Genomic DNA, 14,527 nt, shown 5'->3' on the forward strand with positions numbered 1-14,527 from the left:
TAAGAAGTTAGAATCCTGACTGTTCAGAGGTCATGTAACTAGATTTGTTCAGTGTTATAATGAATCAGACAAACTATACCACTAAGGAAACAAGGCCATGTACTAAATCCACTAAATCAAAAAATTCTGCCGTCTAATGTTTATTTATTTATTTTTTTTATATCTGGACTCAATGGAATTGCTCGTATTCAATTATTTGAGCCACATTGTCTCTTCTTGATGGTGACCTTCCACCAATTCTTTAAATTTCAAACTTTTACCATTGACATTATCAGACATCCTTGCTCTAGATATTGCTGATTCACTGGCTTAAGAAGTAGAATTTGTAGTGTGGATCGGTGGCCTGGGGCTGGACTAGAGCATTCAATTTTGATATTAATCCAAGAAATATAAAAGTATAGCTCTTCTTTTTCAGTTACAGGGTGCCATCATGGTGGCTTCCTGTGTCCAGATCATTGTGGGATTCTCTGGCCTCATTGGCTTCCTGATGCGATTCATTGGCCCCCTGACCATTGCCCCAACCATCTCCCTTGTGGCTTTGCCTCTTTTTGACTCTGCAGGGACTGATGCTGGGATCCACTGGGGCATCTCCGCTATGTAAGTGTTCCCTGGGGAAACCAGCTCCTTTCGGGATGAGCCTGGAATCTTATCTACTGAGAAAATCAACTTGTGGTCAGTAGTCACTGTAGTTCATTTATACTCTGACTTAAACTGATAATTGATGGAATCACAGAATTTCAAAGTTGGAAAGGAGTCCAGTGGTCAATCCAGTCCAATTCATACCTAAAAAAGGTACCCTCTGCAGTATTCCTGATGAGTCTCCCTGCCCTGTGCTTGAAGATCATGAATGAAGAGAGATAGGGAGGGAGAGGATTTCCTTAATTGTTAGAAAACATTTCCTTAGGTTAGACTTAAATTTGTCTTTCCAAATTCTTCCCATGTGATTTTAGTCCTGCCCTAAGTAAATGATGTCTAATCCCTCTTCCCCGTGGGGAAGCCTGAATTCTGATGGATACAGCAAGGAGAGTTTGCCTGTAACCAGAAAGACATATCCTGTGAGTGACTTTTCCATCAGTGGAGAAAGCATTGAGTATGTCATGGCCACATACTCTCGCCCATCTCCTTTGTCACTTTCTTTTAAGACATCTCCTCAGAGTGAGAGGAAAAGCATAACCATTATAGACACCAGACTCATTGACCTTGACCCCATTAGTGTCCTGTTCTAACTAGCAGAGCTAATCACTATTAGTAACACACATCCGCCATATCTCCTTCACTCTAGTCTCTGATAAAGAGATGGCCCTTCTACTTGTGAAGGCCATCTCCTCAATATCCCCTCATTTCCCTCTTCTACAGCATCTTGCCCACCACCACTACTACCACCTCAGTCTTTATCTTCTCTTTAACCCTTATTTACTATTTCCTTCCTGCTGCCTTCATTCTCCTTCATTCTTAAAAAACAAAATGAACCTCAAACCTCTCAATTGATACTTCCAGCCCCATCCTATATATCTTCTGCCCTTCTCAGCTAAACTTAAAAAGTCATCTACACTTGGGGACTCCCTTTCTGAAATCGAATTCTCTTCTAAACCACCTGATTTCTCAGCTCCTCGTGCAACAGAAATTGCTCTTCATAATTACCTGGGCTTTTTTTATGGTCAAATCCAATAACATTTTCTCAATCCTCATCCTCCCTGCTCTGTCTAGCATTAGTCATTGTTGAACATCTTATCATCTATATACTTTCTCCCTGAGTTTTTGTGATACTGATTGTTTATTCTAATTCTCCTTTGCTGATCTTCATCTATATCATGTTGACATGTTTTCTTTTCTCTTTGTCATCTCTTCCCTCAGTGATCTCATCAATTCCCATAAGTTAAAATGCAGTCTTTAAATAATGATTCCCAGATCTGTATATTTAGTCCGAGTCTCTCTTCTGAGGTCTATTCCCAAATTATCAACCATCTATTTGGTATTTAAAAGCGGGTGTTCCATAGGTATGTCAAACTCAACATACTAAAACAGAACCCCTTATTCTCTATCCCTACACACATTCTGTTCACCCATTTTCCATTTTTATCTATTATTGGCAATGGCCCCATCATCCTTCCCATCACCCAGCTCCTCACTCTGGCTTACCCCACAAATCCAGTTATTGTTGAATCTTGTCATTTCTGCCATCATAAAAGCCCTTATGTACAGCCATAACCTTAGCACAGGTCCTCATCACTTTATACCTGGATTTCTAATTGGGCTTCCTGCCTCAAGTCTCTCCTCATTCAATCAACTAACCAATATGCCTTTGTGTCGCTCACAGCTGCTTCAGATGGAAATCCAATAAAAGAGGCAAGACCTTCACATTTCCACACAGCTGCCAAAGTGATTTTTCCTAAATTGCAGTCTGATCTTATTTATTGCTCCCTCCTCAGCAAACTTCAGGGTTTCCCTGTTATCTCTAATATCAAATATAAACTTCCCATATGGCATTTAAAGCTCTTTACAATTTCCTCCCTTGCTTTTCTTCAATGTTTTCTTATATGTTACTACTCTCGGTGTCTGTCATGTTTCTGCCATGCTGACCTAATTGCTGTTGCACATGGTGCTAAATCTCCCATTTCCCTGCTTGAAATGCTTAAAATATTCTTCCTAATGTTTGTTTTTTTAATCCTTGGCTTCCTTTTAGATCCAGCTCAAGAACATCCCTCCCCTCTTTTCTTCACTTATTAAAGACAACTTTATTGTTTAAGTCAATGAAAGAATAAATAAAATGACAGAACATTTTAACGTATAGGTTATAATAATCATAGAAGTTGATTTCTAACATCCATTCTAGCTTTCAAACTCTGTGATTTCAAGTAGTATTTGAATGCTGCCAGGATAAATCAGGTAAATGATGTCTTATTATGGAACATTTCTTTCTTTTTTTCACTTAATAGTATTTTTTCCATTTACATGTAAAGATAGTTTTCAATATTCATTTTTGTAAGTTTGAGTTCCATTTTTTTCTCCCTTTCTCCTTTCCCTCCTCCAAAGACAGCAAGCAATCTGTTATAGGCTATACACGTACAATCATTAATCCTATTTCCATATTATATTGTAAAAAGAAGAATCAGAACAAAAGGGGGAAACAATGAGAAACAAAAAACAATTAAAAAAAAGAAAATTATATGTTTTGCTTTGCATTCAGACTCCATAGTTCTTTCTCTGAACTGGATAGCATTTTCCATCACAAAACTTTTGGAATTGTCTTGGATCCTTGTATTGCTGAGAAAAACTAAGTCTATCATAGTTGCTCATCCCAAGGTGTGGCTGTTACTGTGTATAATGATCTCCTTGTTCTATTAAGAGCCACTTCTTATACTTTAACTGCCTTTCCTTTAATTGCTAATACCTTCCCCTCTATAACTGCCTTCAATATATTCTGTACATATTTTAGACGTACAGATTAATGTGCAGTCATCTCCCCCATTAAAACGTAAACTCCTTGAGGACAAAAACTGTTTTTGAATTTTTTTGCACCCCCAGCACATGGCAATAAATATTTATTGATTTATTAATTTTAATTTTTCTTTTCACACATTCTTAGGATTAGAGTTGGGTGGAAATTTGAGGGCCATTAAGAACCTAACCTCATTTTACATAAACTGAGTCCTAGAAAAGTCAGGACAGGAAGTAGGAGAATTGGAATTCTAATCCATGTTTTCTGACTTTAAATCTACTACTGAGAAGACTTCATGGAAGAGATGAGTCGTTAGTTGGGTCATGAATGAAATGAGCAATTTTAATATATGGAGATGAGAGAAAATAAAGGTTTCCCACCTATGAGAAATAGCACAAAAATAGAGAAGACAATATGAAAACTGAGGATGAAGCATAATTATTTTGACCAAGATATAAAGGACCTCAAGTCAGGATTGGAGTAGGAACTTCTTTGGTATATGGAAATCCTGGCACCAATTCCCTCCACCAATGCAGGTTGGCACCTTCTCTATAACTTAAAGAGTTAAAGTCTTAAAGTAAAGTCTTAAAAGTTGCTGAGAGTATTGAGAGCAATGGAGAGATTTAGGACTTCAGTTCTTCCTGACTCTGGAATCAGTTTTGAAAACAGCATGAAAATGAAGTGGAATGGTCACTTGGAGTCAGACTGAAGGAGCCTTAGCTACCAGGGGTCAGCAGTCTGTTTTATTTGGTAGACATTGGGGAGCCACTGAAGGTTTTTGGGTAGAGGAATGATATGGTCAGGGCAGGGCATTAGGAAGTTTACACTAGGAAGTAGTATTAAGGATGCAATGGAAAGGTCAGAAATCACTTAGGAGGTTTCACCAATAGTCTAGAAGGGAAGAAAGAGGGAGTTGTAGTGGAAGGGAAAGGAAGCAATGGAGAGAGCAGATATTCTTAGGAAGATCTGAAATCTCTTCATGATAAAGAACAGTAATTCAGGTTTACTTTCCTTTCATTCCAGGACCATCTTCCTCATTGTACTGTTTTCTCAGTACCTGAAAAACATCCCTGTGCCAGTACCTGCTTATGGGCAAGTCAAGAAGTGTCATGTTTCTAAGCTCTACCTGTTTCAGATCTTCCCAGTAAGCTATATTTTGAGTTTTTAAAAAATTGTTGATTCTTTTTTGTTTTGACATCCTCATTTCCAAATATGCCCCATCCCCTTCTCTACATAGTGAGCCTTCCCCTAAAACAAAGTCAGTCAACCTAGAATCAGTCTAGCTAATCTAAAGGGAAGCTATGTAGTACAATGAATAGAGCCCTGGACATGGATTTGGGAAGACCTAAATTTAACCTCAGATATTAGCTTGGGATCCTAGGCAAGTCACTTAATTCTATTTGCCTCAGTTTCCTCATCTGTAAAATAAGTTGGAGAAGGAAATGGCCAACCACTCCAGTATCTTTACCAAAAAAACCCCAAAAAAACTTTCATTGAAGATAAAAAGATTTGAACACAACTGAACAATAAAAATATCTTCAGAATCTAAACTAAGGCTGCAAACTTAAACTAACATTTCATATCAATAATCCCCTATCTTCCCAAGGAAAGGAGAAAAATGTATCTCTTTACCTCATCTTAGAGCGCAAGCTTGGTCATTATAATTACATAGCTTTCAAGGTTCTTTTATTTTTTTTTAACTTACACAGCTGTAGAGGTTTCTATTACTTTCTTGGTTCTGCTTAATTTACTTTTAAGCTGTTGATAATTTTAGCAACTCTTTTTCTCCCCCTCAAAAAAAAATATTCATGGGAGTTCACTCTTAGCCTTTTCTTCTGGATCTTCTTAATCACAGTTGCAGAATTTGAAAGTTGGAAGAGAATCCAAAGGCAATCTATCTAGGTCATGATTTTTTGACCTGGAGTGCATACTTTTTAAAATATATTTTACATGTCTCTAAATTGTCTTCCTTTGTAATTCTGTGCATTTTATTCTATGCATCCTAGAGACATCCTTCTGAGATGGGGTCCATAGGTTTTACCAGGTTGCCAAAGGAAACTGAGGGTCCAAAATTAAGTGATCAAGGTCACATAGCTAAGAAGGGAACAAAATTTAAGGCTAGAGCCCAAGACTTCTTACCTACTGCTCTTTTTCCTTTCTACTATTTTTACAAATTTTGTCTCTGGCCAATCTGTATTTTATTCTTTATCTTTAGTATTCTTATTTGTGAAATGACAGATTTCCACTAGTTCAGAATAATTTCTGCTCAAGCATAGTTCCTTAGTTCCCTCTTCCTTTTCCCCACCCTATCTGAGAGGCAGGCATCTCGGGTTAAAATTAGGGAAGTTTGCATGGAATGATGGAACTGTTTCTTTTTTGGACAGGTGCTACTGGGGCTCTCCATTTCTTGGATCATCTCCTTTGTGCTTACTGTCACCAATGTCTTCCCTTCGGCCCCTTCAGAATATGGTTATTTGGCCCGTACAGACATCAAAGGCAGTGTTCTGTCCCAGGCCCCTTGGTTCCGCATCCCTTACCCAGGTATGGTCAGTGACCAGTGGGAATTCTCAAGTGTGAAGAGAAGCAGTATTAGAAAAACAAAGATCTAGGCAGGAGTCCTCAAACTTTTTAAATAGGGGGCCAGTTCACTGTCCCTCAGACTGTTGGAGGGCCGGACTATAGTAAAAAGAAAAAACTTTGTTTTGTGGGCCTTTAAATAAAGAAGCTTCATAGCCCTGAGTGAGGGGGATAAACATCCTCAGTTGCCACATCTGGCCCGCAGGCCATAGTTTGAGGACCCCTGAAGGGGAATAGAATGGACCTTGCTCCATTGGATACACTGTGGCCCCAAATACCATGTTAACATCAATCTGGCCTTGGAAGCATGAGACCAAAAGGGACAAAAGGGGGGAGGAGGGGATATGAGACTATGAGGGTAGGCACTTATGAGAGGCAGGATGGGAGGCAGAGTAAGGGCTCTTCCAGAGAATTCTGAGAAGAATCAGGGTGTCCTAAAAGACCTAGACCAAACTAGAATCAAGATTCCCTTTAAAGTGAATTTGACACTGTATTTCTTTGGAAACCAAGTCTGTTGAGAGCATTGTCTCCAAGTAACAATTTCTTAGACTCCCAAGATTTCAGGTTGTGTACCCTTTCCCCTGCTCCCCGCGATCCCACTGCAGAGTCTGTACTTCCCTTATTTAGTCAGAACCAGACAAATCTTGCGGGTATAAGGGACTAAATGGGAAGGAAAAACAATCATCTCTTTCTCTGACTCCCTCCTTATCCCCAGGAGAAAATAATGGAGTAGCACTATTTCCTCTAGTACACCTTTTATCTCAAGTGAGGTTGTTCTAGGAACAGGATTGTATATTGTGTCTCTTGTGCCATACCCGGGGTCCTTGTTGAGTATGGCAAGGTGGCCCAGAGATCTGCCTGGGCTTTTTAGTTTATGACAACAAGAACAGTCCCAGGTAAGAACTTCTTAGATTCTTTCCCTCAGCTCTTAAATACCCTAAGGATTTCCCCCAGAAGGACCTGACTTCTGGTGCTTTCTATCCCTATGATGGCTGACCATTAGCTTTCCCTTCCAACAACCATCATCAACTCAGCAGGACCTTTGGGATATGAGTTCTTGTCACAGAAGGATTATGATAAGCATTCACGTCCCAAAGGTCCTGTTGAGTTGATGAAGGTTGTACAAGCTCAGTCCATAGAGGGTTTGTGGAAGACTTTTTGATTTTCCAAGAAGTGCCCAGGATCTAATTTTATTCCTGTGCCCCAAATATTATGCTATTGTTTAGCTAGAACGTCTGTTGGGCTTTGAATATACGTGTCTTACTCGCAGTCCAATGTTCTATCCACTTTGTGTGGTTCAATCTAGATTCACAAACATGTCTCCCCCCAGACTATCAGCACCTGTGGGTGGAGGGAAGATGTAGAGATGAGTTTGATTTTGGGTTAATGTCCCTGAAATTAACTGTCGCTCTGTGTTTTCTAGGGCAATGGGGACTTCCCACCATCAGCTTGGCTGGAGTGTTCGGTATCATCGCCGGGGTGATCTCCTCCATGGTGGAATCAGTGGGGGATTATCACGCCTGCGCCCGGCTCGTAGGGGCCCCGCCCCCTCCGAAACATGCCCTCAATCGGGGCATCGGCATCGAGGGCATTGGCTGCCTGCTGGCAGGAGCGTGGGGCACTGGGAACGGCACCACCTCTTACAGCGAGAACGTTGGTGCCCTGGGCATCACCAGGGTAAGGCTGTCAGAGTCGCCCAACCCGCTAGCGCAAAGTTCTGGGACACAAACCAGGGGATTCTTACTGACAAATCACAGGATCATAGGGTCCAAGTTAACCTTGAGGCCATACAATCTATTCTTCTCCTTTTAAAGATAAGCACTCTTGAGATCCAGAGAGTGTATGAAGGACCTACTATGCGCCAGGCACTGTACTATGTACTTTACCAATGTTATTTTGTTTGAGCTTTACAACCACTTTGGGAGATACTCTATTATTCTTTTCTCTATTTTACAGTCTGAGTCAGACAGGATTACACTTAAAAAGAGAAAGATAAGATAATGAGGTGGTCTTAGAGTTGTCCAGAGTGAATATAAACAATCCTTAGATGCCAAATGAGTAAAAAACAGATGATTCCTAGCAAGATCAGTCAAACACCTACTCTGCGCTAAATTTGGGGATTACAAATATAAGTAGGGAAAGCTACAGACAGAACGTAAAAGGAAACTAAAAAAGAGGATGACAAAGGCACCGAAAGGGAGAGGGTAAGAGAAAAGCCTGAGTATGACCTGGAAAGCTCCCCCCTTAAATGGAAGTTCTTGGAGGAGCTGTCCAAATCAGAGGAAGAGGCCATAGAGGGGGAGGGTACGACCAATGCGTCCATTTCAAGGAAATAAAGGACAAGGGCTTCATAGAGGAAATCCTGTTATAGCCTAGAGGGGAATGATGATAATCTTCACTGCCTGTGGAGGTTCACAATCAACAGATTTAGCCCATCATTATTTGGAAACAATATTATACGTATTCACAACAGCTCCATTATTTTATGTAGCGTGTACTAAAAAAAGTCATTCACTTGGAAGCTATGGACTACAGGGTGTATTGATGAAAAATCCCTCTCAGTCCCGGATTGGCTGGACAGAGCAGGGCCTCTCTCTCTCTGTTTTCTGTCTGTCTGTTTCTCTGTCTGTCCATCTCTTTTTTCCCTTCTCCCAGTAACCACAAGCATCCTGAGCTCTGCCCTGTCCTTTAAAATATCTTCATTTGACCCTATCATTTTCTCCCAGTATCATCTATTTCTAAAGGCTTTCACTGCCCAAATCCCAGGAAGCTGTTTGCTCTCATTGCCTTCATTTTCTAACTCTCCCTTCATTTCTCAGTCCTTTCTAATCAGGCTTGGGCCATACCAGAACTTTATGCTCGTGCGATGTGCTTAGCCGCAGTAGGCCCTTTAGACCGAAGGTGTCAAACTGGCAGACTTCAGGGGGCCTCAAAACTCCCAGGTGTGGCTTGGAAGTAGATTAAAATCTGGCTACACTCATTACCTTCCTGAAAAGGACTACCTTTTAGTCACCACTGGAGATGAGCAAATTAGTGGCTTGTGCCTCCAACGGCCCAGAAAAGTCATTGTACCTTTCAGAATGCCTCGCAAATTCCCCTATATAAAATGGGAAATGTTTAACTACAATAGAGAATAAAAATACCATATAACATAGTTAATGTTAAGCAGGATGTTTGAGTTTGATGCCACTGGTCTGGACTATAACCTGCAAACTACTCCTTGTTCAGTTTTCTATAGGGCAGGAATTCTTAACTTAGAATCCAGGAACTTGTTTTAAAAATCTTTTTTTGATAACTGTATTTTAGCATCATTGGTTTTCTTTGAAATTGTATGTGTTTTTTGCATTTAGAAATATTAATTTTAGAAGTTATCCATAAGTTTTCCCAGACTGCCTGAGGAATTCATGTCATAAAAAAAGATTAAAAACCCCTGATCAATGGAGGGGTATGACAATTTCTCTTTCTGAGCTGCATCTATAAGATAGGAATATTATAACACTTTCCCTTTCTAATTACCTCAGAGGTAAAAACAGTAAGATGTGTCAAGTCCAAGGTTACACCTCTCCATCTCTAAGGGCTACCAAGAAAGTCTAATGGTGCTGTAGAGGTTTGGGACCCTGCTGGAGCTAAGGTGTAAGAAGGACAGAAGGAAGGGAAGTGGAGGGAGTATGGAAGTGGAAGAAAAAGGGAAGAAGAGAGGAGACAGAAAAAAGATAAGAGCTGTCTCCAGTATGATAGTGAGGTTCACCCATGATTGACTTCAGTGCCCTGTGGCTGCTCTATATGGGTTTCTTACCCTCAAGCCAGGTCCTATGGAGCATCTAATTTTATATATGAAATTTTGCAGGCATTCTGAAAGGTACAAGGACTTTTCTGGGCCTTTGGAGGCATAGTCCATTAATGTGTTCATCTTCGATGGTGAATAAGAGATAGTCCTTTTCAGGAAGGGTAATAAATACAGCTAAGGCCATTCCATTTGAAGAAAGGATTACATTCATTTATGTTCTACAGATTCAGAATGGGCCATTAAGAATTCTGTTTAAGGTTAAGGTCTGACTTTTGAGATCAATGTTGTACACAACTCTGAATGGTCACTGTCCTTGGAAATTACAGTACACAGACAGTATGAGTGTATAAATGGATACTCAGTTTCTGCCCTTCAGGAGCTTATAGTCTCACTGGAAAGACTAGATAGATGGATGGATAAATAGATGGATGGATGGATAGAGAGATATAGATAGATAGATGATAGATAGATAGATAGATGGATAGATGGATGGATAGATAGATAGATGGATAGATGGATGGATAGATAAATAGATGGATGGATAGATAGATAGATAAATGATAGATAGATGATAGATAGATGGATAGATAGATGGACAGATGAATTGATAGATGGATGGATAGATAGATGGATTGATGGATAGAGAGATATAGATGGATGGATAGATAGATAAATGATAGATAGATGATAAATAGATGGATAGATAGATGGACAGATGGATGGATTGATAGATATGGATAGATAGATAGGTAGATGGATGGATGGTTAGATAGATAGATAGATGAATGGATAGATAGATATCAATAGATAAATGATAGATGATTGATAGATGGCTAGATAGATGGACAGATGGATTGATAGATAGATGGATAGATAGATAGATAGATGGATGGATGGATAGATAGATAGATATAGATAGATAAATGATAGATAGATGATAGATAGATGGATAGACAGATGGATTGATGGATGGATGGATAGATAGATGGATGGATGGATGGATGGATAGATAGATATAGATAGATAAATGATAGATGATTGATAGATGGATAGATGGACAGATGGATTGATAGATAGGAGAATGGATGGATAGATGGATGGATGGATGGATAGATAGATAGATGGATGGATAGATAGATATAGATAGATAGATATAGATAGATAAATGATAGAGAGATGACAGATAGATGGATAGATAGATGGATAGATAGATGGACAGATGGATGGATGGATAGATATGGATAGATAGATAGATAGATGATAGATAGATAGATAGATGGATGGATAGGAAGATATAGACATAGACATAGACATAGATATAGATATAAATGTAGATTTAGCTATAAGCATAGATATAGACACACACATACATGGAACTGGAAAACCATCCCCAGCCTGCGCTGGACGAAGGTTGCATAGTTAGCAGTGCATATAAGCGTTGAGAGCGTCCGGAACCTCGGACTGATCCCAGAGTTGGGTATCCTCGTCGATGTGGTGCCCATCGATGAACAAGTATTGATCAGGTGCACGCTAGGCAGTGCGCCAGGTGCTGGGAGTGGTCCCAAAGGACAGAAGCGATCTTTGTTCACGGAGCTTATGTTCTAAGGTGAGACAGAAGAGACCCAGCTGGGAGCGGGAGCTCAGGGTCCTCTCTGCATGGGAGGCAGGGTTGGGTGGGGATTCAGGCCTGTCTAACTCTTCCCCTTTCACTTTAGCAGAGTTGTGACAGGGGGCCCCGGCCCACCCCCCAGAAGCCTGACAGACGCGTGGCTGTTCCCGAGTTCTCTGTTTCTCAGCTCTCCCTTTGACTGCAGGTGGGGAGCAGGATGGTGATCATTGCTGCGGGCTGTGTGCTGCTCCTGATGGGCGTATTTGGGAAGATTGGGGCTGCTTTTGCCACCATACCAACCCCTGTGATCGGGGGTATGTTCCTAGTAATGTTTGGAGTTATCACAGCTGTGGGAATTTCCAATCTACAGGTAAAGACAAGCATCTTTTCAATTCAATTCAACATTTATGAACACCTACTATGTGCAAGGCACTGAGCCTCGGTCTCGAGGCAGTGTTTGCCTTTAAGGATCTACAGAAACATTTTTCCTCTTGAAATAAATTCACTGGAGTTTGGATTGTTAAATGGTAGGACGAGGGTTAGGAAAAAGTTCCTCTGACTCTACATCTCAGTGTTGCACCTCTCAAATGACAATGGCCAAATTTGAAATTTCCCTATCAAAATACTTACTTTCAACTCTCTCCAGAAAAATAGCTCCTATAATGACCATGCTTCCAGCATCACACTACCCCAACAGGAACTTGCTTGGGGAGTGCTCTCCATTTCTGCCCCCTTTGCCATCCCCATCCTTTGAGTTATTCCACTTGGTTTCTAATTTGCAGAGAGAGAGAGAGTCTTCCCAGACCCCCCCCATCCCCTCCCACCTCCTGAGCAATTGTTCCAGGGACTGATCAGGAGGCTCCCCCTTGGTGGGAAGAGTCACTCTTGGAACTATCTGTAGGGATTCCTTCTTCCTGCAGTATGTGGACATGAACTCTTCCAGAAACCTCTTTGTCTTTGGCTTCTCCATCTACTGTGGGCTGACTGTTCCTAACTGGGTGAACAAGAATCCAGAACGAATCCAGACAGGTGAGGGCCCGCTATCTCTCTAATGTTGTAACCTGGGATGGCACAGTGAAAGTGGGGGCTCGGAGGGGTTGGGGTGTTGGAAGCTCCCTCGTTTCTCTCTCGCGTTCTTCTCTTGTCCACTGCAGGAATTCCCCAATTGGATCAAGTGGTCCAGGTTCTGCTCACCACTGGGATGTTTGTGGGTGGATTCCTGGGTTTTGTACTTGACAACACTATCCCAGGTAAGGCTGGCTCACTTTTGTGTAAGAGCAGGTGTGGATAGGGAGACACTCACAGAATCCCTACTCTGGTCTCTGTTACCCAAAAGGTAAAAACTGACATTTGAGCTGGGTATTGAAGGGAGAAGAGATAGAAATGAAGTGAAAATTCACATGGCACACGTTCCATAAAACTATACTGCCTAATTGGGGTGATGGCTGATTGAGTAAAACAAGCACCCACTTAACCTTCCCAGAACAAACTAAGAACATAAGTGCTGAAGGGGTACCAGTTAGGGAGAACATGATCCAACTGAGTCAACTGCTTTTGACTTCCTGGAAAATGTATAGAGGCAAGAGGGATAAATTATGTGTCACAGAGCAAGAAAGAAGCTACAAGTAGGAAGAGAAAGAATGCATACAGAAGCACAGAATGGCAAAATATTCAGCTTGCTATAGAAATGGCAATGAATTCTGATCCTGTCCCTATCATTAACTGGGAGGGTAATTTTGGAAAAGTAATTTCTTGTGTTTGAGTCTTGGTTTTTTCCATCTGTGAAGTAAATGAGTCAGGCTAAATTATCTTTAAAGTATCTTCTAGTTCTAAATCATGAGCTGTTGTAAGGGGAGAGAGAGTTCTAGAGCTGAATCTTCATCTAGTTCAACTCCCTTATTTTACAGATTAGGAAACTGAGGCTATCTAGTATATCTTCATTACAAGGCTCTCCAACTGGGTCTGTTCCAAAGAATGAAATTCCCCATCAGTATTCCAAATGGTACAGATCCATGGGGCTCGGCTCACTCTTAACTTCTCATTCTCTCTCATTAGGAAGTCAAGAAGAAAGAGGTTTCACAACATGGAACCAAATACATGAAGACTCAGAGGAGGCCCAGAAAGTCTCAGAGATCTACAGCTTCCCTTTTGGGATTGGCTCCAAGTTCTGTACTGCTTCTTGGCTCTCGTATATCCCCTTTTGGCCCAAGCCAGTGCATGGAGGGGAAGCAATGGAAAGGGAGCATCATCCCATAGAGGAGAATGGTCATATTTCAATGGAATCGAGGGGAAAGATGGAAACAAGAATGTAAAGATACTTCTTCTCCTAGTCAGGAACATCCCAGAAGAGACAATGGTTTGATAGACCTCTATTTTTTGAATGGATACCTTAAAGCACTAAACTTAAAGTAACTAAAGTTACTAATTCACCTATGCACAAATCAACCTTTCTCCACAACCTGTTTCCCACTTATAATGTACTTGAACTGTGTATCCTGAAATATACAAAATACTAATTTTATTATTGACATTAACTGTGAAATAGTCTATAAGTGTTTCATTTCCTTCCACTTCCACCCCAGAAGCATAAACTCAGCCTGAATCAAGTGCGGACATCAGCCCATAATTTTTTGCCTTCCAGTACTATTTCTGCTACAACTTCTCCTTCCCTAGAAAATAAAGGGAACTAGAAAGATAGCTTATGAGTGAGATCAGCTCTTGGGATCTTCATCAGAGATTCTGATCCCCAAGGTCTTTGATAATTATGAATTCAATGGATATTTAATTAATCACCTATTATGCCAAGAATTGGTGCCAAGAATGTTGGAAACACAAAGATGGAAATAATAAAGAACATGCTTTCCAAGGAACCTGCAATCTACTGGAAGGTGGAATTGACTAAAATAAATCATCATGACAAAGAGTGAGTTTTATGTAGAAGGAAAGATCTTAGTAAAATATTGTGAAAAATTTGAGAAGAACATATATATTCACACATTTTTACCCACAACATACATATGCATGTATGTATGTCTATATATACGTGAAAGTATAGTTGTTGGACGGCCTGGGCGAGTGACTGGGACACTGAAGAAAGGTTTACAGTGTTAGCAAA

General features: G+C 40.6%; 1 protein-coding gene across 1 annotated transcript in view; it reads left to right on the plus strand.

Moving 5' to 3' along the window:
- LOC127564908 (solute carrier family 23 member 1-like) overlaps positions 1-14,333 on the plus strand; it is a gene marked incomplete at its 5' end in the record, with an annotated part of 37,325 nt that extends 22,992 nt beyond the window's left edge. Inside the window, 8 exons of the mRNA XM_052001745.1 lie at positions 416-597; positions 4,463-4,583; positions 5,824-5,980; positions 7,440-7,693; positions 11,618-11,782; positions 12,333-12,441; positions 12,567-12,662; positions 13,468-14,333. Coding sequence (XP_051857705.1) covers positions 416-597; positions 4,463-4,583; positions 5,824-5,980; positions 7,440-7,693; positions 11,618-11,782; positions 12,333-12,441; positions 12,567-12,662; positions 13,468-13,724 — 1,341 coding nt within the window. The remainder of the gene's footprint in view (positions 1-415; positions 598-4,462; positions 4,584-5,823; positions 5,981-7,439; positions 7,694-11,617; positions 11,783-12,332; positions 12,442-12,566; positions 12,663-13,467) is intronic.
- Positions 14,334-14,527: the final 194 nt, after the last annotated feature.

Source organism: Antechinus flavipes, chromosome 5 (genome assembly GCF_016432865.1).
Source record: "Antechinus flavipes isolate AdamAnt ecotype Samford, QLD, Australia chromosome 5, AdamAnt_v2, whole genome shotgun sequence".
In the NCBI taxonomy this organism is placed as follows: Eukaryota; Metazoa; Chordata; class Mammalia; order Dasyuromorphia; family Dasyuridae; genus Antechinus; species Antechinus flavipes.